We start from the raw sequence: 21,314 nt of genomic DNA on the forward strand, positions 1-21,314 counted from the left end.
ACGACCTCAAACAGGTGCATCTAATTTAGGATAATAAATGGAGTGGAGGTGGACATTTTAAAGGCAGACTAACAGGTCTTTGAGGGTCAGAATTCTAGCTGATAGACAGGTGTTCAAATACTTATTTGCAGCTGTATCATACAAATAAATAGTTAAAAAAATCATACATTGTGATTTCTGGATTTTTTTTTTTAGATTATGTCTCTCACAGTGGACATGCACCTACGATGACAATTTCAGACCCCTCCATGATTTCTAAGTGGGAGAACTTGCAAAATAGCAGGGTGTTCAAATACTTATTTTCCTCACTGTATAAGACAAACAATAAAAAACAGATGCAAATAAAGACAGTTAACATTTTTGGTGATATGTGTGGCCATAATCAACCGTTGTGCTTTGGTGTTAATTCATATATTGAAGTTCTTTTGCATATTCACTTTCATTCGTTCCCCTGTACAGGCTTGTTAAGTTTGTTTGCCAATGCTCCAAAATGGCAACGTTTGCAAACAGTTTAAAATAACTTCTGCCAAAGGAAGTGAATTAGCTGTGTTGGTGAGAACTGCAAATTATCATAAAATTGTTTGTTAAGGGTGGAACATTTTATATTGGATAGAAAAGAAAAAGAAAAAAAAAACATTTATTGGGGCCAGAATGGGTGTTTTTATAAAGAAATTTAAAACAAATAATTTGGGGAAACTCTTTAGTCTTATGTTCACCAAAGGTTGCATATAAAACAGTAATAATATTATTACAATTACTGTTTTGTTTTGTTTTTTAATGTCATTTATTGGCAAAGATTGATTTTCAGTTTCCATTTTCAGTGTCATATGATCCTTCAGAAATCATTCTAATTGTGATTTGGTACTCAAAAATGTTTGTTGTTATTATCAATGTTGAAAACTGCTGCATAATATATTTGTGGAAACTGATGCTTTTTTTTCTGGTTTCTGATGGATAACTTTTATTTGAAATAGATTTTGTTGCTGTTTTTAAGGTCACAATTTAATGCAATTTAATTCTTACTGAATAAAAGAATTGCCCTCTTTCAATAAATAAATAAATGTCTTACTGACCCTAAACATTCTTGGGAAATAAGGAGTATTTGCTGGAAAATGGGCAATAGTCTGTGATTTTATACTGAGGTGAATATGTTGACCTCTCTCTTCTTAGCCTTATAATCTATTCTAGAGGAACTGAAAGAAACCTGGGAGGGACGCATTGAATGTGGATGAGCGATTCATAATGACCCAACCTCCTCACCCAAGAGGGTGTTGTCTAAACATATAAAACAATGCAATCAGAATGCTGTGATTGTCAAACACAAAAAGGACACAAAAAGGTATGATGTGATAATACTTAACTAAATGGTCTGCTTGGACAGCTGTAAACCACAAAATATCTTTTTCTTTTCACCTAGGCATTTGTACCACTGAAAAATTGGATAAGAACAAGAAAATGGCTGAAACAGAGAGTCTAGCTGACTGGATGTCTAACCTTAATGAGAAATTCACAAAAATCCCCTTGAGCCAACTTGCTATTCCAGGTAAGTGATGTGAATATTAACAACATCTGTCAAACTATTATTCAAAGCTCTCAGATAATAATAACCATCTTCCAACTTAAAACTAATAGATTAATTCATTAGCATTTATAGTTATTCAAAGTGACTTAGGGCGTGTTCACACTTGGTGCCTTTTTTGACTAGAAAAAGTTGACGAGCGCTTTTTTAGTAAAATAAAAAGCTGGCAGCGTTTTGGTTACAAACAGCAACCGAGGGCGTCTTTTGTTGCTAACAACGGCTGCAACGGTAGCCTAGCGCTGTGTGCTGCAGAAATGTCGGCTTTTGAAGTTAACGGGGAAGGTAATGTCCGTTCACAACGACGTTTGTGGGAGCGCGACATTTGAAGCAAATTTTAGACAAGATAGAGTTTTGTACTCATATCATACAACCCCTTGTGCTCTGAAACCAGTACGATACCGGCTATCTTCTCCGTTTTTCTCGTTGTTTTTGTTGTTATGGAAACGACTCGCCACTCGCTTGTCATTGGTCAGCTGTCAAAAAGGCGCTTGACGTAGGGCGGGGTTTTTTTTCCAGAAAAGTTGAACTTTTTTCAACTTGAAAAGACGCTCTCCAGTGTTGCCAATTTAGCAATTTTGTTGCTAAATTTAGCAACTTTTCAGAATACCCTAGCAACTTTTTCTTCCAAAAGCACCTAGCAACAAATTTAGCTATTTTTAAAATTTATTTGGTTTTTATTTTAAAATGATTACTTTTGGTAAGTGACTCAGACAATAAAAAAAGCACACATTTTCCATCCAAATTACACAAAAAGAGGAAACCAAAGATGCCTAGCAGTACACACATCACTTGAACCAGTTAGCTACTGTTTGCAATTGTTCAATTTAATAATAATAATTGAATCATTGTTTATTTATGACACACTTTGTTCGTAGCTTGTACCTGTGATTGCTGATCAGTTAGTACACCATAAGAAAAATGGAAAAGATACTAGTAATTTTCCAGGACATTATCCATTATCACCCTGTATTGTAACCTGAAAAACTGTGTGATTTAAAATGCAGGTAAAAAAAAAAAAAAAAACAATACCGAAAATTCTTTCATATTAAACATAGATTGTGCCCAAGACGTTTCTTAAGAGTGTAGCACACTAACTACTAATACACTGCTTAAAGCCAAAGACTATAGAAATCCTTGAAAGGGACTTTGTTAAAGCATAATTGTTGAGAATGCGTAGTATTACTAGTTTACTAGCTATTTAAAAAAAACTTAAATTGTAATCATTCAAAAATGTGTAAGTGTTCAATAATTCAATGTATTAAAAATGCAGTTATTTATATTATATTGTGTATACTGTTTTACAAACAGATCTAAATTAACATATATAACATATTTTTTGCTGAGATTTGATGTGACTAGTTTTAAAAAGCGCTCAGGACTTTTTTGAAAACACGGTTTACTCCACAGGATTATAATGTAAAACAGACGCTGGCAGCTTCAAAAAAGACGCCAAGTGTGAACATAGCCTTACAGTGCATTCACTGTATACCAAAATCAAATACGAATTTTCCAGACTATCCATCAAACGTAGCTACATTATATTAGCGTATCATCACATAGAACAAACATAAAGTGAACATAGGATGCTATGTGACTTGAAGAGAGCCAAAAACGGAAAAAGAACAAACATTTCTTTTAGGGAGCCATGATGCTATGGCATACAGCTTGGATACGAACTCTTCAGTACTGGAACCTAAAAAAATAAAGGCCTTGGACAAGATGTTCAGTACTTTCTTAAGGCCCATTGTCAAAAAATGGGGTACTGCCCAGGTAAAGTACCTATTAAAATACAGTAATATCACAATAAATGTCAGGAGCCAGTCTGTATTCATGTTTTCAAGTGATTGTCTAGGACAAAAACATCTCTGAGCAGCTTGATGCGGGTATGCGATACTTTGATCTGAGGGTTGCTGGGAAGCCTGAATCGAGTGACTTATTCTTCTATCATGGACTATACACGACAATGACTGTGAAGGTTATTACCCTGATTCATTTTCATGTTATTCTTTTTACGTTAATTGCATTCAACAGCTTAATAGGAAAACTGTAATGACAGCTAACCTTGAATCACCACAGGAGGGAATGACAGAACTGGAGAAATGGTTAGGACAGCATACTAAGGAGGTTGTCATCCTTGCTTTCTCACATTTCAAAGAAATGTCAGCCGATCAACACACCGACCTGACCAACTTCCTCAAAGTGCACTTCAAAACAAAACTTTGTCCTAAGCCTCAAGTGGTACGTACCCTTTGCCATGACCTCAAAGCCATATCCCCAAAAACTGAGGGAAATAATTCATTCAGGGACCTCAGCATATGATGCAAATGGTTCCAGCAATGATTTAATAACCATTCAAACTTTTTTTTCCAATTTATGTGAAGCCCTCACTCAAGGACTGCTGGGAAAGTGGCTACCAGGTCATCCTCTCTTATGACAACAGAAGTGTTGACGATCCTGTTTTGTGGCCTCAAATCAAGTACTGGTGGGCCGATAATTCGGACCCCAACGAGGTCATTTCATACCTTAATAACCAGAAACAAAAGGGAAAACCAGGTGAGCTGAGAGATGCCAAAAGCTTAAAAATACCTTACATTTACTGAAGTCTGAATGGTTGAAACATGCTCCAAGGAAAAAATGTTTTATCCCTTGCACTTAATGTGTCCATTTGGTCAACAGAGGGATTGTTTGTTGCTGGTCTCAACCTGACTTTTGATGGGAATGACATGCTTCTGTACCTCACAAAGTCTTTAAAGGAGAAGACCATGAAGGCCTACCCTCTGTTGCTTGACTGGGTGAAGGAGCAACGTCCAGGCTCTGACAAAGATAGTGTCAACATCATTGCTGGAGATTTTGTTGGAGTGAATAGCTTTGCTAAGGATATCATTCAGCTGAACAATGCCGACAATGGTTCATGAAGAGGGTATTTTGAGTCTGCTTGAGATCTCCTTCAAACAGTATAAGAAGCTTTAAGAATCTTTCTGTATTATTATTAGGCTATTATTATTAGTCAGTAGCCTATATATACGGGAATCTATGGTTGGTTACGGGAAAAGTTGAGCATTTAACATATTAAACAAATACCCAAAGTAAAATTCTAATATAAATAATAAAAAAATTCAAATGTGAGCCAGTGTTGTTGTTTTGGGTCTCTTCAAAAAAACGGGGGGGGGATCGCACTTTTTGACGGTCCCTAACATTTGTTGTCATCCAGGTTCAAGAAACGAAAAGTGTCACTTGATCGACATGCTCATGGAAAAATCTTCCAAATTCTAACAAATTCATATTTCACGGTAATAATGATCTCGTCAAACACTCTCAGTGCACTTCTGTAGGCTACATCATTTAACAAGGTGTTTCTGTCTGGCGTCGCAAGAAGAAAAACGCGGAAACAATGGTTATTTTTGGTTTCGGCGGCCGGTGTGCAGTAAATGATGTTGGTACTGTGAGGAATACAAGTGTTTAGGTTAATTGTTCATAGAAAACGTAACAAATGGAGGATGAAGAAAGATTATGCATCTCCAGCTGTTGTTCGGACTGGATGTCCGAGATGCCCTCGGGTTTTTGGGACATACCGCTGTGGAATCTCGCTATACCCGGTTCGTCAGCTACGTCTGAATATTTCCATGTTTTATTTCTGTTTCGCAGTTTATTGAAATTTTTACTGCTTAACAATTTGAGCATCTGTTTGACTGTTTTTTAGGAAGTCATGACACCATGACTTACTGTTTAGATGAGCGGTCCTCAGTACTGAAGTCTTCGCCGAGGGTGCTGCAACTGTTAGACTCTTGGCTTCCTTGTATCGTTCGGCCCTGTATAATCAAATGGGCGACAACACAGGTACAGACGATGATGTGATATTTTGTTGTTCTAAAGTTGTATGAAGTACTGATTTCTTTAGAGCGTCATCAGTGACTAACAGCCTCAGTCACCTTCATTGCATCTTTGACACGTAGCAAAAGTAAATCAAGGGATATATCACCCGAAAACGAAAATTCTGTCATCGTTTACTCACCTTTAGGTTGTTCTAAATCTGTATCTGTATGAGTTTCTATCCTCTGTTGAAAACAAAAGAAGATATTCTGAGGAATGTTGGTAACAAAACAGTTAATTGACGTCCATAGTATGGAAAAAAAATAGGCTAGGCTTACTATGAAAGTCAGTGGCTACCGTCAGTTGTTTGGAAACACATTCTTCAAAATATCATCTTTTGTGTTCTGCAGAAGAAAGAAAGTTATACAGGTTTGAAACAACTTGGGGTGAGTAAATTATGACAGAATTTTCATTTTTGGGTGAACTCCCTAGTGAGTCGTTCTGCCCCCTTTGGTGTTTCACAGAAGTCTTGTATGTTTAAATCAACTTAAGTGTGGACAAATTATGACAAAATGATGGGTGTTGATGATATACAACATTTTACATTGTTTATTTTTATCTTTTTTATCCAGGAAGATAGTATCTCTAACCAGCTGGATTTAGGCATTCGGTTTCTCGATTTAAGAATAGCTCATAAGATAAAAGATCCTGATAAAGTTTTCTACTTTGCACATGGGATCTACTCTCTTCTGACAGTGAAGGTATGGTTGATCGGAATTTTGGAAGAATGTTAATTCCTCATTCCAAGTCAGAAATAACTTTGGTTGTGTTCTGGTTTTGTTATTTTAAGGAAGCGCTCGCAGAAGTTGCTCACTGGTTAGATCAGCACACCAAGGAAGTGGTCATTATTGCACTTTCTGCCTTTGATGGCATGAACCTGGATCAACACAAAGACCTCATTCAATTCCTCATAAGCACATTTGACAATAAAATTTGTCCCAATAATGTAAGTAATTTCCATATATTTTAAAACATGCAAATTTTATGAAATAACTTGAATCTTGATGTATGTGTTGTCATTTCTTTATGTAACAAATGTAAATGTAACAAAAAAATCAGAATAGTTCAGAGCACTGCATATAACATTCTGGACAAAAATAGATACTGTGACCACAAATTAAGATTTCGTTCCCACAAATTCATAAAAATGTCCTTATTTTATTTAAATTGTGGCCACAATGTACTAATGTGTGCCCTTGGTGTAATTTAGTAAAATCGCGACCACGATTTACATTAAACAATGGTACAATTTCTTAATTCGTGGCCACAATACCTTTTTAGATACTATATCTGCATCTAAAAATGCATACTGTCTAGTAGGTGCAATGCTTGGTTTGAAAAATATTTTATGACCATTAATGTGTCTTAATCAAACTCAGTATGTTCTGTATAGTATGAATATGGGTCATATGAATGAAATTCGAACATACTACATCTGCCACGTTGTTACTGTCATGTGATCTACCAGCATCAGTTGTGTTACTTCACTGCCATTCACAAATCATCTCCTGTTGCCTCATGGGATAGTAAAGGGATACATATACTATATATAGTAGGTATATTTGGACAGCGTGTATCTCAGTAAACTCTATTATTTTTTTATTTCAGATCATACCCTCACTGTGGCACTGCTGGAATCACAATTATCAGGTTATTCTGTCATATGATGACTCAGCTGCGTCTGGATATGAGGAATTGTGGCCACAGTGTGAATATTGGTGGGCAAATACATCAGATCCAAAACATGTCATATCCTACCTGGAGGAGAGAAAAACAGAAGGAAGACCAGGTCGGTAATAATTACAAAACAAGATAGATAAAGTTAGATGACAAACTTTTATGTTGGCTTGACAAAGCCTTGTCTGAAAGTTTGAAACAATTTTGCAAGGTTTGAAGTTTGAAGATTTTTCTCTGGAAAAGTCTGAGAAAGTCAATAAAATGTTGCAAACATGTTTTAGCATCTTACTAGCATGATGTAGCATGTTGCTTGCATGATTTAGTACAATACTGCTGCTAACATGGATAAAAATGATTTATGACACGGTCTGTCTGAATACTCGATTCTGATTGGCTGACAGGTGTTGATTAAATTTGTTTAACTGCACAGGTAGTTCCAGGTCAGTTTAATTATGTTCTATATTAATGCGCTTCCTATAAACATTGGTAACCATAGTAACATACAGTTACAGTTGAATAGTAATACAGACGAAAATAACTAATTTTTATAGTTCCGGTCAAATATTGCAGCGCAAATATTATTTACATCTTTAACATGTGAATGCTGCCAAATGACCATGGCATAAATGGGATAATCAACGGCTAGCTGTGCATTAAACGATAACATGCACTACCATGATTTAACACATTAATAGAATGTTTGAAAACGTGCTAGCATGATTTAGCACATATCTAGCATATTGCTAGTATGATGCATTCCTAGAATTAGAACATTACTAACATGTTTCTATCATAATTTAACACGTTAGAATATTTCTAGCATGATTAGAAACATTTGCTAGCAAGCTGGCAATTTAGCACATTACTGTCATGTTGGTAGCATTATTTAACATGTTGCTAATCATATTGCTATATGATTTAGATAAATAGATAATGGACTGATCTGTGATGAAATTGTTGAATGTAGCCTAAAAACTATTAGATATATTGTGTGAAAGTTTTGTCCTCTCAATTAAAGTCTCTGGGATTTTTTCATAGTTTTGTTCATGGTTTTTAAAAATCGTATGTATGATCAGTTAGAAAATATATAGCATACCAAGTCAGCACAGTCTGAAGGTCTGTCCTGAGTTTGATGGTTGTAGCCTAAAGGAGGAGTTACATTTAGAAATTATGTCTCAGAAAAAAGAAGCCGGTAGGTAGGAAGGAAAGAATATCTTTCATTAAAGATTGTTTCCACTAAATAATTGCCTGAATTTGTTTTCAGGTCAGTTTTTTGCTGCTGGTCTGAACCTAACTGAGGATGCCAAGTATGTTCTTTCTCATCCGTGCCAGTCATTACAAAGCATGACCTTGAGCTCCTATAGTCTGCTTTTGAACTGGGTCAAGCAGCAGCGCCCAGGCCCGGGCAAATCATGTGTCAACATAATCTGTGCAGATTTTGTGGGGGCTTTCAGCAGTGAATTCACCCAGCTGGTTGTTGGACTCAATCAAACACTCTTAAAAGAGACTTGTCTCACAAATCTGCCATAAACAGTACTTTTATGACAGTCCCTAAACAGTGAGGAAACCATGTCTTGTGCAATACTGCCATCTACAGGCAATCCATATTTAGATTTTTGTTTGATACATGTCTCAAAATTGTTACTTGCAACTTTACAGTTACATCACACTACTGAAATGTCAAAAACGAAACTTCTTTGGATATTTGACAAAAGGGCAGAAAGGGCAGATTGATATAATCAAAGACTAAGTGGCTCAATAGATTAGTGCATTACCTGTCCAATGAGTCGCAGTTAATTTTAGTAACGTCTAATGTCCTGTCATGACTTCATATATTGTTGACACTCCGTTTGGCTTTCAGTCCATGTGGGTTACATGTATCTGTGGGGTCTAATTTTAGACGCCCCTGTGAGTGCTCTCTCTCTAAGGTGCTTAACATTTATAGTATCTACTTAAATGATAATCCAGTTCACTGATGCCTTTCACACTTAGTTTGTGTGTTTGTGTAGGTTGTACGAGGTAAATAAACATGGGTTTTACTTTTATGCCTGTTTATTCCAGCCTTTTTAATATCTGAAAATAACCACAAAGAATTTTCTGAAACTCTCCGAAATGAAGGGTTTTTTTAAATTTATTTTAATGTCTCATTAATCTGAAGACAAAAGCCAAATATGTTTCTTTGGCAACATTTTTTCATACCAGAATTACCAACCTGGATATCATTCACATGGATATCTGATGATTTTTTCAAGAATGCATTGTATTAGTGTTCTCTAGATGCAGTATCCAAAGTATTTAGAACATTCTGAATAGATCTGGAGCGGGATTCTTCCAGAGAGCTTTGAGAATCCCCTCCCTCCTCTTCCAAGTCCCCACCTCTCTCCTAAACAGATTATTGAGGAGTTAAAGGAGCTTGCATCAGTCCCTGTGTCGTCTCTACGAGGCTTAGAGTTCCAGAGGAAACAGATGGGATAAGAAAACCAGGGGATCTAATTACAGAGGCTTATTCAGCAATCCAAGGCCCGTCCAGAACCCAGTCGCAAGCTTCAAGCTGCTGCTCCTTGCAGTTTCTCTTTCAGAGGTATTTGTCTCAAAGCCTTGTGACAGGTACGGCTGACATGGAGAACGAGGAAGAGGAAGATGAAATCTTTACCACATTTCAGGGAGGATATGAAGGGCAGGAAAATGTGAAGGAGCAGGAGGAAGAAGAACAAGAGGAAGAGGAGCCAGAGGCTGAGAGGAAGAGCAGTTGGGATGTCCCAATTCCAAGTAGATCACTGGCCAGTCGCAGAGCTTCACTTCCATGTCCGGTTAGTACCCAGTATAAGTTTGTGTGTGTGTGTGTGTGTGTGTGTGGTTTGTATGGCATACAGGTTTTTAAATGGGAGCAGAAACACACCAGTTGTTATGGTGCCAAGCTCTGGATTTCTCTTCCAGACAGCCAACAAGCAGCTGATTCAATTAACACTTTTTAAATAGTATCTCAAAGCACACTTGCTTAATAGGGCTTTTCCTAAAGCAATTTAATTATCCTACCTTCTTAGTTAATTTTGCATTTTTATTTTTGTTTATTGTTATTTTTATTTGAACTCTATAGATTGTAATCTATAACTATGTCATCCTTATACGCACTGAAAGAAATTGCTGCTGGAACAGTTTTCACTCAGGAATAGCTAGTTACTGTAATTTCACAATTAAGTACAAAGAAACAGCAATTAACACATTTAATTAAATGTTAAATTTTGATGTAGAAAGACTGAAATTGTCATTTCTTGTAAAACACAACAATAATCAGTTTTTACAGTGTGTGTATTTATATGAAAGTAAGTATGTGAATGTAAAAATGTTTTAAAGCACTTTATAAGGTGTTGCAGTGTCACTGTTTATGAAGTTTTCTTACTTGCCTTGCAAGTATTCAGACCATCTCAACTCAGTTATATGAATTTTTATTTCTGTTTTTTTAGTTCACAGGACTAAAACTAAAATTAATTATTTTAATACTACTGATTTGTTAAAAATATTCTTCAGTAAAAGAAAAACATGATGTCGCTCATAAATGAACAGTTTGCCCTACAGTAATGAAGACCAATTCTCTTAGATCCTAATTGTAAATTATTATTATGTCACATTTTGTACAGAAAACTGCTCATTTAGGCTGTGAATCCAAATGTGCATTTCAGTTTTCACTTTGTTTTACAGGTTAGTGATATCAGACATCAGTGCAGGACACTTTTGCATAATCCAAACTCTTAAGAGCAGTTTATCCTGAAATTACCTTTCATTGTTTGGACAAAAATGATTAAATAGAGTTAGACGTTTGATTATAGGGTTTCTATTTGTGCTGTGTCTGCAAAAATGCAGATTTTAAAATAGTTAATTTGATTTAAAAAGTAATAAGTACGTAAGATTCTGCACTTGTACTCCATGTGGACTCATCATATGAAATGCTCTTTGTATCACTCTCACATTCTGTATAGTATGGAACATCATATTTTACACAAACGTGGATTTCTGCAGCTCAACTACTGCTGCCATTAAAGAGATACTCTTTCCAAAAAATAAATAAATTCTATCATCATTCTTAATTATCAAATTCCGTTATCAGATTTGATAAGCATTTTTTCGAAGTTGCAAATAAAACAAAGAAAATACATTTCAGACCCACTTTAAAATTTCATGTTAAATTAATTACTTGCCATTTCTTTGTAATTTTGATATGTACAAGCAGTGGAACAAAAAAAAAATAATTTTTTTTTTTTGAATATTGTTGCAAATAAAACAACAATGGAGTCCATTGGCTTAAATTTGTGTAAACCAAACAATAAAAACTGAGCAATTTCTTCAAAATATATTATTTTATGTTCTTTAGTGTTTAAAATTTTGTAATTTCAGTTAAACTTTTCACTAATGCTTTATACTGTAGTAACTTCATTATATAATCAAAACAAATTGTATGTGCTACTTCCTTAATTTTATGCATGCATGCATATTTTTCAGGCTCAGCTGAATGCGATGCATCTGAGCCGTCTGCACACTGCTACCACGAGCCCTAGCCCAGCGTACCTGAGCCACTGGCTTCAGAGCGGTGAGGCGAGGCCGTGCTCTCGCTCCAGCCATGTTGCCAATTGTGAGGAGGGTGCGCACACCAAGAGCAGCGTATGCGAACGACGCCCACATGCCATCCCAACCATCCCTGAGGTGCACGAGCCTCTGGAGAGAAAAGCTCGGTTTAGGAGCCGCAATGTCATGTCTCTGGTTGGTGTGATATGATTTTGCTTTTTAATGTGTAAAATTGTGAATGACTACCATAGGTTATGCAATCACACGAGCATTTAGATACAAGAGTAAGCATAAGATCATTTTATTGTTATGATACAACGCTTTGGCAAGGCTAGAGAAATCTGAGGCTATATCAGTGTAAGTGCAAGATGTTATGTCCTGAAGCAAAAACTAAATGAACAAAGCTAAAAAGCAGCAAACAACCTATTGAGGATTTATTTTCAACAGGTTTTTATGCATTTTTATTTATTTTTTTTACATTCAATCAAAGTATGTTTGAATATTTTGTTTAGATACTAATAGTTTTGACTTAGCGATATATTTGCAAATCAATTATACTTTAACTTAAGTATAAATTCTTATACACATTCACATTCTATTGTATGGAAGCCTGTTTCCAAAATAAAATAACTTTCTATATCACAATTCTGACTATATATCTCAAAATTATTTATACATTTATATCTTGCAATTCTTAGTTTATGTCTCACAATTTATAACTGTGAGGGGAAAAAAAGTCTGAATTGTGAGATATAAAGTCGCAATTTCCCTTTTATTTTTCCCCATTTTTATTTATTTATTTATTTTGTCCCGTGGTGGAAACAAGCTTCCATACTCTTAATTTTTTTTTACACAAAAGATGATATTTAATGACATTCAGTGTACGCCAGTGTTGTTCATTTTTTGGAGAACTATCACTTTATTTTAGTGGTTACTTCACAGAAAACAAGTAATGTTGATCAAATATAATTAGATGAAACTAACCGAGTTGGTTGATATAATGAGGTGTTTGTTTTGTAGAGTGATGCAGACAGTTTGTGTCTGATCTGCCATGACGACCTACGCAAAGGAGGAGGCGTTATTAGAGAGCTTCACTGTTCCCACAGCTTCCACAGTGAGGTAAAAGTTCAGACTTTAGAAACTAGTTGCCAGGATATTGTAAATGATCAAATTCAGCTTCAGAAAACATAAATTTCCAAATATAAATGGGCCAGGAACCAGGACATTTCAGATAATAGATCTATTCTACATTGTTTTAGCTGCTGAGCCTTTGTTTACTCCTAAGACTTTTAATCATCTCCATAACCATCTTAGGGAGTATCATACTTGCCATTGTCCCCTGTGTGTTGTTCACTGGGGTATTGAGATACTGTCCTTTGAAAGCATTGTACAAAACAGCTGAATGTAACTAAATATCATGCTCCTGTGTTGTAGTGCATAGAGGAATGGCTGTGGACCAAGCAGACCTGTCCCACGTGTCAAAAGCATGTTGCCATGCCAGAGCCCCTGTACTGGACATCTACAAGAGTAATAGTGCCCTGAGCTCTTCCAGCTCCCATTCAAACTACCTTGGATATCAGATGGGTAACCAAAACATCAGACATGATGGTGGATAACTGAGCATGGATAAAGAGCCAGCTACAAAAAAAAGGTGGTCATATGACTAATCAGAATTTGCTATTCAGGAGAAACAGATTATTAGAGCATTTCTGATTTTAACATCACTAAGTGTTAAATAAAAAAAATCATATTTACATATTAAGAAAATATGTTATTTTCTATTTTGTATATCTTTTTCTGCAAAAATGTAAGTAAACTGAACCAGTTGTATGAAGTTTGTTCATACTGTACCTCACTATATTAGAAAGTAATTTAAAGTAGGCCTTCTCGCAATGTTCTGTTTTCAAAACATGTAACTAATGTAATACTATCAACAAAAGTGAAGGCCTGCATTTCCCAGGTGTGTACTTGAGTAAATGTGTTTAAGTACTTTTTGTTAATTTTTTTTCATACAGTGTTTCACTGATCATCCTGATATAGAATTATAATGATTCTTACTGAACTAACAAGTCAAAATCATTTTCCTAAACTTTTACAGAAAACCGCCAATAAAATCTATTTCAATGTTGTCATCATATTTGTCCTTGAGTTTTTTGATGTTTTATTTACATTATAAACGTAATTGCATGTCTGCAATGAGGTTTAAACAACTATAGTGTGCGCTATAACAATTTTAATTTAACATCTGATGCACTTAGAGCCTTACATAAAGCATAACAATGAGACAATTTTTGTTAAGTTATTGTGGGGTTATTTTGCACAGTTTAAGTTACTTTCATGTAAATATCTAGCTAAGTTTTCACTTGAGTATGTTATGTGTAGATACTTAAAGTTTAAATGAGTAAAACAATGGCAATACAATTCCACAAAAAAGTTTTTCTACATGGATTGTCTAGAAACATCTTGATACCTACTTTATTCCATCGGTGTGAATATAATACAAAATGCAAGCGCATTAAAGATTAAAGAACGAAGGAAACAAAAAACACGTTTGTTTCGATTCAGAACGTCGAGCGTAATGACGTCGCGTAATCGTTGCCGTGGCTACACACGGAAGTTATCGTATGCACCTGTTACTTTCAAACAGGAAAAGGAACGAATCAATACATATTTACTTGAACGAAGTAGCTTCGAGCCAGTATTTGTAACTTGAGACGTCTTTTTTGGATTGTTTTTTAAACCCCATCAACCTGAACCTTTATGGACAAATTAAAGAAAGTTTTGAGTGGCCAAGATGGCAATGACGACCTCAACGTACTGCAGGTAGTTGCGTTTAACAGTTTAACGTTACTGCATTACACTTTTCAATGTTTTTAAAGTCTAATTATTTCTAGAGAATGATGGGGTATCGTTTTGAATTCAAATCTAGACTTTTGCTAACGTTACTTGTTTTGTTGCGTACATGTGCTTACCCGACTGTCATTAGCAAACGCTAAATATCTGCCTGTTTATGAATATCAAATTGATTTAAATCTCTGTTTGTGAACATGAATATATAAACGCTGTTTTAGGCAGCGAATGAAGCATCAACACTGGGATGGGGCACGCGAGTCAAGGGATTCGTCGCGTGTTTTGTGGCGGGCGTCTTGTGTTCAGTTTTGGTAAGACGAGTCCACGAATCGTTTTTTATCGTTTTATTTTAATTGTACATACAATAGTTAAACGTCTACTCCTTCCTTACTTTTGTCATTCAGGGAACCTGCTTGCTTTGGGTCCCGAGAAGCGGACTGACACTCTTTGCAGTCTTTTACAGTTTAGGTAATATTTCTTCTCTATTAAGGTGAGTCATGCAGCTTTTATCTGTCCACCTTTGATATTATTTCACCCAAGGTGTGTCACTGGCAACATTGTTCAAAATGGTACACCATGTTTGCATTGGCATGTGGTCAGTGACAAATAAGGATGTTTGAGTTGAAAAACACTTTTTTTTTTTTTTTACAAATGAAAGTGACTTTAAAATGTCAATTAATATAAGCACACTGAAAATCTATGTAGAAACAAATTTTACTCTGAAATTGCTAGTAAAGTTCACAAATAATTGCAAAGAAACTGCAAATAACATTTAATTAAACATGAAATGAAGTAGAATTAGTATTTTCTTGTAAAACGTACTCCAGAAATCTTTGTTTTATTCACAACTTCATAATCATTTTTACAGTAAAATGGAAAGTATTAAATATTTTCCTTATCGCATACTTTTTTTAAATATGAAGATTTCTTGTGGTCATACCATTTTACATTTAAATACCTAAACTAACCTTGTAGTGCCATAAAGTCGAAATATCTTTATTTTTTTGCTTAATGTCTGAGAAACCATAAATCTGTTTTAATGGCTCAAAAAATTAAATCACATTGATACTCCAGAATTTTGTCTCATCATATGAGAACTAAGTAAAAACAAAATGACAAGAAGAAATAATAATCAAAGATTATTTTTATTAGAATTATTATAGAAGCCCATTTTTTAACCTTTTCATGTAATATGCCCCCAAATATATATCAGAATTATTATTTTGGAGATTTAAAACACGTTCACTACAGATGAATGTATTTAACTCATTTTCTGTATGAATTGCAAATGTTAAAGCATTTGTGAATAAATGAATAGAAAAAAGTAATGTCACAGATTGACCCATGTACGCAGTGATGTGTAGCATCTGTGAGAATCTGTAAATCAATCCTGAGGTCTTTTGGGTGTGGATTGTTTTCAGCACAATGTTCTTAATGGGTCCATTAAAGCAACTCAAGAAGATGTGTGACAAGACGAGAGCTCTGGCAACTGGCATTATGATTGTGAGAGCACACATACATATACAGATATCATAGACTAATGCACAGAGAGATTCAGTGTTTCATGTAATTCGCTAATTGGCCTTTTTCCTTTTTCTGTTAAACAAACATTTGTGTTTTTAAAGACATGCCTGGTGCTAACCTTCTGTGCTGCTTTTTGGGTAAGTGGGTTTCTTAATTGGCACGATTTTGTTTTGTTATGCTTATAAAATTGGTGTCATAATGTGTTATGTAACACAGTGTGTAAATTTGCATATTTATTATGATAAAGTAATTGTTTCCTTTCCTTATCTTTTTAATTTCTTTGTTTTTGTATTTAGTGGAAGAACAAAGGCCTTGCTCTGCTGTTCTGTATCCTCCAGTTTTTGGCCTTTACATGGTAAGATACCAACCATAGTTACGTTCTTTTATATATGACTGTATAAATGTTGTAATTGTGTGTATATATAGAGTATATTTACAAACACACACAAACATAAATGTGTATATATAAGTATGAGTGAAAGTGAGAACACCAGTGATATAAGACAATAAAAAAAACCTTGAACCATGCAGTGCTGTAAGCGATATGTTTTCTTTTTAATGGACTGGCATTATTACCTGACAGATATCACTGTAATAGGCATCCTGAAATTTCACACCTGTCTCTGTGATGGCCCAGGGCTTTGTTAAGCTTTCAGAAGTTATTTTCTGCTTTCAGTGGGCCCACATATTTGAAGCAGGAATCTGAGAGTCGAAGCGGATCTTTGAATTTAAAGGGATAGTTCACCCAAAAATGAAAATTCTGTCATCATTTACTCACCCTCAAGTAGTTCCAAACCTGTATGAATGTCTTTTTTTCTGCTGAACACCAAGGAAGATATTCTGAAGAATGTGGGAAAGAGAGCAGTTCTGGGGCACCATTCAGTTGAAGTCAATGGTGCCCCAAAACAGCCTGGTTACAAACTTTCTTCAAAATATCTTCCTTTGTGTTCAACAGAACAAAGAAATTCATACAGGTTTAGTACTACTTGAGGGTGAGTAAATTTCATTTTCATTCTTGGGCGAGCTATCCCTTTAAGCTCCAGAATGCTATTTTGCTGCTATTGATTTTGGCAGCACTGAGATGATGTTCTTCTGCCCTCTTTCTTGCTCCATCTCTGATTACAGTGGGTGGAGTTTGGAAAGAGGGGATGTGTGTTATACAGTCGCTAAGTCTAGCAGAAGTTCCAGAATGGCACCTTTAAATCCATGATAAACAAATCTAATATACAATAAGAGATAAATCAACCCTTCAATCACAGAACAAGAAACTCAAAAAAGATGCTGTTTATTGTTGTCTTCAAGAACTTGTAGATGCAAAAGCGCTTGAAACTGAGCATGGAAGAGTTACATCAGCAGCAGTTGGGATTTTGACACATGAACAGTGTTTGTATAGTTTATCTACACTGAAGATATTTAACAGACATTCTTATCAAGAAGCTATAAAAATAGGACAATAGTGACCCTGCTCTGGTAGCTATAATAAAAACAATACAAGTAATGCAGTGAATGCTGCTGTTATTCCATATTAAATTGTAATGACATCTTATTTATGGGCTAAGTTTTGTGTGTGCGTGGGTGCAAAACCCTATGTTACGGTGACCAAATGTCCCCACAAGGATAGTAAAACCTGAATTTTTCAACGTTATCTCCTGACCAATTCGTGCATATTTTACGAGGTGGTTAATTTGTACGACCTCGCTCATGTGATTTTGTATGTTTTCTGTGAGGGGTAGTTTTAGGGGCGGGGTTAGGGGTGGTCATTCCTACGAAGTCCTACAAATTTTCACAAAATTTTGTTTTGTTTTTTCACAAAACGTACGAATTAGAATATGTACAAATTCAGATTCAGAGACTAGGTTGGAATTTTTTTTTAATATTGTGGGGACATTTTTTGCTCCCCATGAGGAAAGCGGCATATGAATCACGATGGATGGATTGAAATTGTACAAATGCAAGTTATTTTTGAGGGTTAAGGTTAGGAGTGAGTTGGGTATAGAAGAGAATATACTTGTACGGTATTAAAATCATTATGTCTATTGAAAGTTCCCATAAAACATAAGAGAAGGAAATGTAGCTTACGATTTTAATTTATTTGTCTCTGTTTAAATGTTCTCCCTTTTATTTCACAGGTATAGCTTATCCTACATTCCTTTTGCAAGGTAGGTTTCTTTAACCATACACTAAAAAAAAGTCATTTGAGGAGACAAATTACAAATAAATTAGCTAAGTGATATAGCAACATAAAAAAATAGCAGATGTCCAAGACTGTCACTGGACCAGCTTACCTAATTATTTTATTATAGTAGTTGCTTTTTTTTTGCAATATTATCTATTATATAATATATACATGTATAATTGTGAAAATCAGCCATTTCCATTTTGAAATATCAGTTTTGCAATTTAAGTGCTTATTGTGTGTAAAAATTCACATAATTGCTTTATATACTAAAATCAAAACTGTCATTCTGTCACAGCCAAAAAAGACACTTTTAATCTATTTTTTGGCTTTGGCATTTGTTTACCTTTGGCTGTTTGTTTTTATGTAGGGATGCAATTATTAAGTTGTTCTCCGCATGCTTCAAGTGAGATACCTCTACATTTGGCCTTGGCTGTCTCTCTGTGTGCTGCTTTGGCTCCAGCTTCGGTGCTGCCTTCAATGCCACTCATGTACCCACTTTGCAACCTGGCACAGACACCACACCACACTACAGGCTCCCCTTACTCTCTCCAACGGATGGACACTCTCCATCTGTGTGAACAAGCACACACAGACAAGTAGTCTCTCTCACACACACACACACATACACACACACACCTGTGCTTTACATTCAAGTAGGAAAATATGAAGGATGAAACGATCTAATTAGGTAAATGGTCGAGTTTCGGACACTGCCCTGTAACTAGTGACATGTTTGGTGCAGCAAGATGGAGCAGCTTATTTTACATTTAACTGCTGTGTAATTGCTTAATAATTCCTTCTTACGTCCCTTCCTCTCTGCCGTCATCCAAGGATTACTTGAGGACTAGGTAGGGTAGAAATGTAACCAGTGTTTGCAGGGTTTTTTTAGTATTTAGGTTTATTCCTTTTTTGCTAGAACAAGACAATGATGAAGGGCTTTCTAAATAATTGATCCAATTATATTTTAGTTCAGAAGTTATCTATTATAGGTAAGTAAAAGGATGACAGATATGTCTCATTACTTATTGCTATCTTATTAGATAAGTCAAATATTAAACACTCGTTAGGGTGCCCATGTATATCTTGTATACCATGTCCATTTGTCTTCAAACAACTATTTCTTTTTCTATTTAGGAGCAAAATGATGTGGCTTTTTCTGATTAATGTTTCATATTTTCAAATCATGTCAGACACATTTCCTTTTAACTGTATTAATTTCAAAAATGACAGTGGTAGTTTTCCTCCTTGTTGTCTTTTTAAATTGTTACTGTATGTCTGCTTATATATTTACTGCAGAGATTCGTTTTATTTGTATGTATACAAATATTTTTCTGACTGAAAAATACATTCCAGAATTATTTTATCATGACTGAAATGGACATTTTCCCTACATCGTGGTGATTAATTGCCCATGTTTGTTTCATTATATAGATTTGCATTATTTCCATGAAAACAATCTGAGGTGTTTAAGAATTGTTATGCTGTATGGACATTATAACAATCGTTGCTATTAAAAGTTATTCAGTTTCATTTAGTCTACGTTAATCAATTTCCCTTCTCTAATTCTAGTTTTATTTACATTTTCAGGTGAGTGCTTCGTATTGTAAATGAATAAGTGCTTACATGCTATCATTTAAGAAGCCCCGTCCCACAATGCACCTGTGAGTCTCAATAAGATTTTTATAAATTGACCGATGTGCGTAAGTCATCTCTGCTAGTGAAAGGTCAGGGAGGGTTGGTTTGCTGATGTTTGATATGCCAGAGGATTCTCCGCTAATGAGACTCTTTTTTTCGGGTTTAAACTCTTTGAATCCTCTAATCTCCATGCGCGTGGCTCTGTGATTAGTGCGCCGGTCGCTGGATCGAGTTTCCGTTCATTCCCGCCCGCTGCAGAGAACATCCAGTATTTGATTTCTGCTCCACATGGCTTCCACAATACTAAAGCTCTTTGACAGTATGCCCTTATTTACGCCTTCTTCACATATGAGTCCATCTTGTGAATCACAGTGGATGTTCTGATGTTTCATGCCAGTCCGACTTCAGTAAATGAGGTTTAACGCATCACGCAGGCCTATACAAATAACAGCTCCATCATTAATTTAAAAGGAAATATATGGATTTAGCCTTGTTGTAGAGTTATAATGTAAAATATATATATATATATATATATATATATATATATATATATATATATCAGGTCATAGCACATTGAGGCACATTTGTGTAAACCGAATGCTCTGATCTGTTTTAAGCTTTAAATATAAGGGTCAGTGACCAATAAGAATGTCCGAATTTGAAAGTTTAAAACTCACGTGCTTGGTCTTTGCATTCAATTATTGAAAAATAGCCTATTCTTACGTAAAATGATGTATGTTATGAACACAGCTAGCCTATCAGTATTTCCGTTTCACCCGAGCAAAACCCGTTATAATAAAAGGCACAAATATGTGATGGAGACTAGTTTTAAAAATCTGAAAGATACACATTCAGAAGGGGTGCTTTGTGCTCTATGGTTCTATCGTCAGATAACAACAAAAAAGTTCCTTGCTTATTGTTGCCATTTGACAATCATATTTATGATCTTTTAAATAAAACTTTTTTTTTTCCTGCTGATAATTTTAAGCCGCACAGAAAAGAAAGAAAAATTAAAAAAATCCAAATAACTTTAAGAAATTAGAAACGTGATAAAGGAGCTGTACTCAAATCTCTTTTTTTTTCTTTTTTTTTTAAAGTGTTATGTATTTTTAAATAATTAACGTTACATCACACCGTTGATACATTTACAATTTTGATACATTTCACACACACACACACACACACACACAAAAAGAAATTACGAGCTGTCCATGGTTCTGAAAAAGCAGGAACATCAGAAGTAATTTATATAGCCTATTTGCAGTCGCCTGCATATAAAAGAAATCCGGAGCATGATTTTCCATCATGTTTTTCATTCCTTTGCTTGAGATAAGGTAGCGTTTATTAAGTCAAATCACCTTTATGTATATAGCGCTTTTAACAATACAGATTGTGTCAAAGCACTTGACAGTATCAAATTGGAGGATAGAGTGTCAGTAA

General features: G+C 35.2%; 4 protein-coding genes across 4 annotated transcripts; all 4 read left to right on the forward strand.

Annotated features, from left to right (window-relative positions):
- Positions 1–250: 250 nt before the first annotated feature.
- On the forward strand, positions 251–4,705 carry LOC131542881 (PI-PLC X domain-containing protein 1-like). The gene is made up of 7 exons (XM_058779943.1): positions 251–1,339; positions 1,418–1,543; positions 3,219–3,349; positions 3,432–3,554; positions 3,656–3,817; positions 3,961–4,132; positions 4,256–4,705. The coding sequence occupies exons 2-7, from the start codon at positions 1,456–1,458 to the stop codon at positions 4,492–4,494; spliced, it is 915 nt and encodes a 304-aa protein (XP_058635926.1). The 5' UTR covers positions 251–1,339; positions 1,418–1,455; the 3' UTR covers positions 4,495–4,705.
- Positions 4,706–4,784: 79 nt separating this feature from the next.
- On the forward strand, positions 4,785–9,171 carry zgc:112023 (PI-PLC X domain-containing protein 1). The gene is made up of 6 exons (XM_058779942.1): positions 4,785–5,175; positions 5,280–5,416; positions 6,022–6,150; positions 6,240–6,395; positions 7,058–7,238; positions 8,391–9,171. The coding sequence occupies exons 1-6, from the start codon at positions 5,070–5,072 to the stop codon at positions 8,654–8,656; spliced, it is 975 nt and encodes a 324-aa protein (XP_058635925.1). The 5' UTR covers positions 4,785–5,069; the 3' UTR covers positions 8,657–9,171.
- A 154-nt stretch (positions 9,172–9,325) lies between these two features.
- Positions 9,326–13,815, forward strand: si:ch211-207l14.1 (E3 ubiquitin-protein ligase DZIP3). The gene is made up of 4 exons (XM_058779944.1): positions 9,326–9,936; positions 11,624–11,881; positions 12,707–12,805; positions 13,121–13,815. The coding sequence occupies exons 1-4, from the start codon at positions 9,745–9,747 to the stop codon at positions 13,226–13,228; spliced, it is 657 nt and encodes a 218-aa protein (XP_058635927.1). The 5' UTR covers positions 9,326–9,744; the 3' UTR covers positions 13,229–13,815.
- Positions 13,816–14,288: 473 nt separating this feature from the next.
- sft2d2b (SFT2 domain containing 2b) lies at positions 14,289–19,781 on the forward strand. The gene is made up of 8 exons (XM_058779049.1): positions 14,289–14,509; positions 14,758–14,847; positions 14,941–15,026; positions 15,958–16,039; positions 16,162–16,197; positions 16,357–16,415; positions 18,190–18,219; positions 18,607–19,781. Exons 1-8 carry the CDS (start codon positions 14,447–14,449, stop codon positions 18,644–18,646), a joined length of 486 nt encoding a protein of 161 aa, XP_058635032.1. The 5' UTR covers positions 14,289–14,446; the 3' UTR covers positions 18,647–19,781.
- Positions 19,782–21,314: the final 1,533 nt, after the last annotated feature.

This window comes from Onychostoma macrolepis, chromosome 06 (assembly GCF_012432095.1).
Source record: "Onychostoma macrolepis isolate SWU-2019 chromosome 06, ASM1243209v1, whole genome shotgun sequence".
NCBI lineage: Eukaryota > Metazoa > Chordata > Actinopteri > Cypriniformes > Cyprinidae > Onychostoma > Onychostoma macrolepis.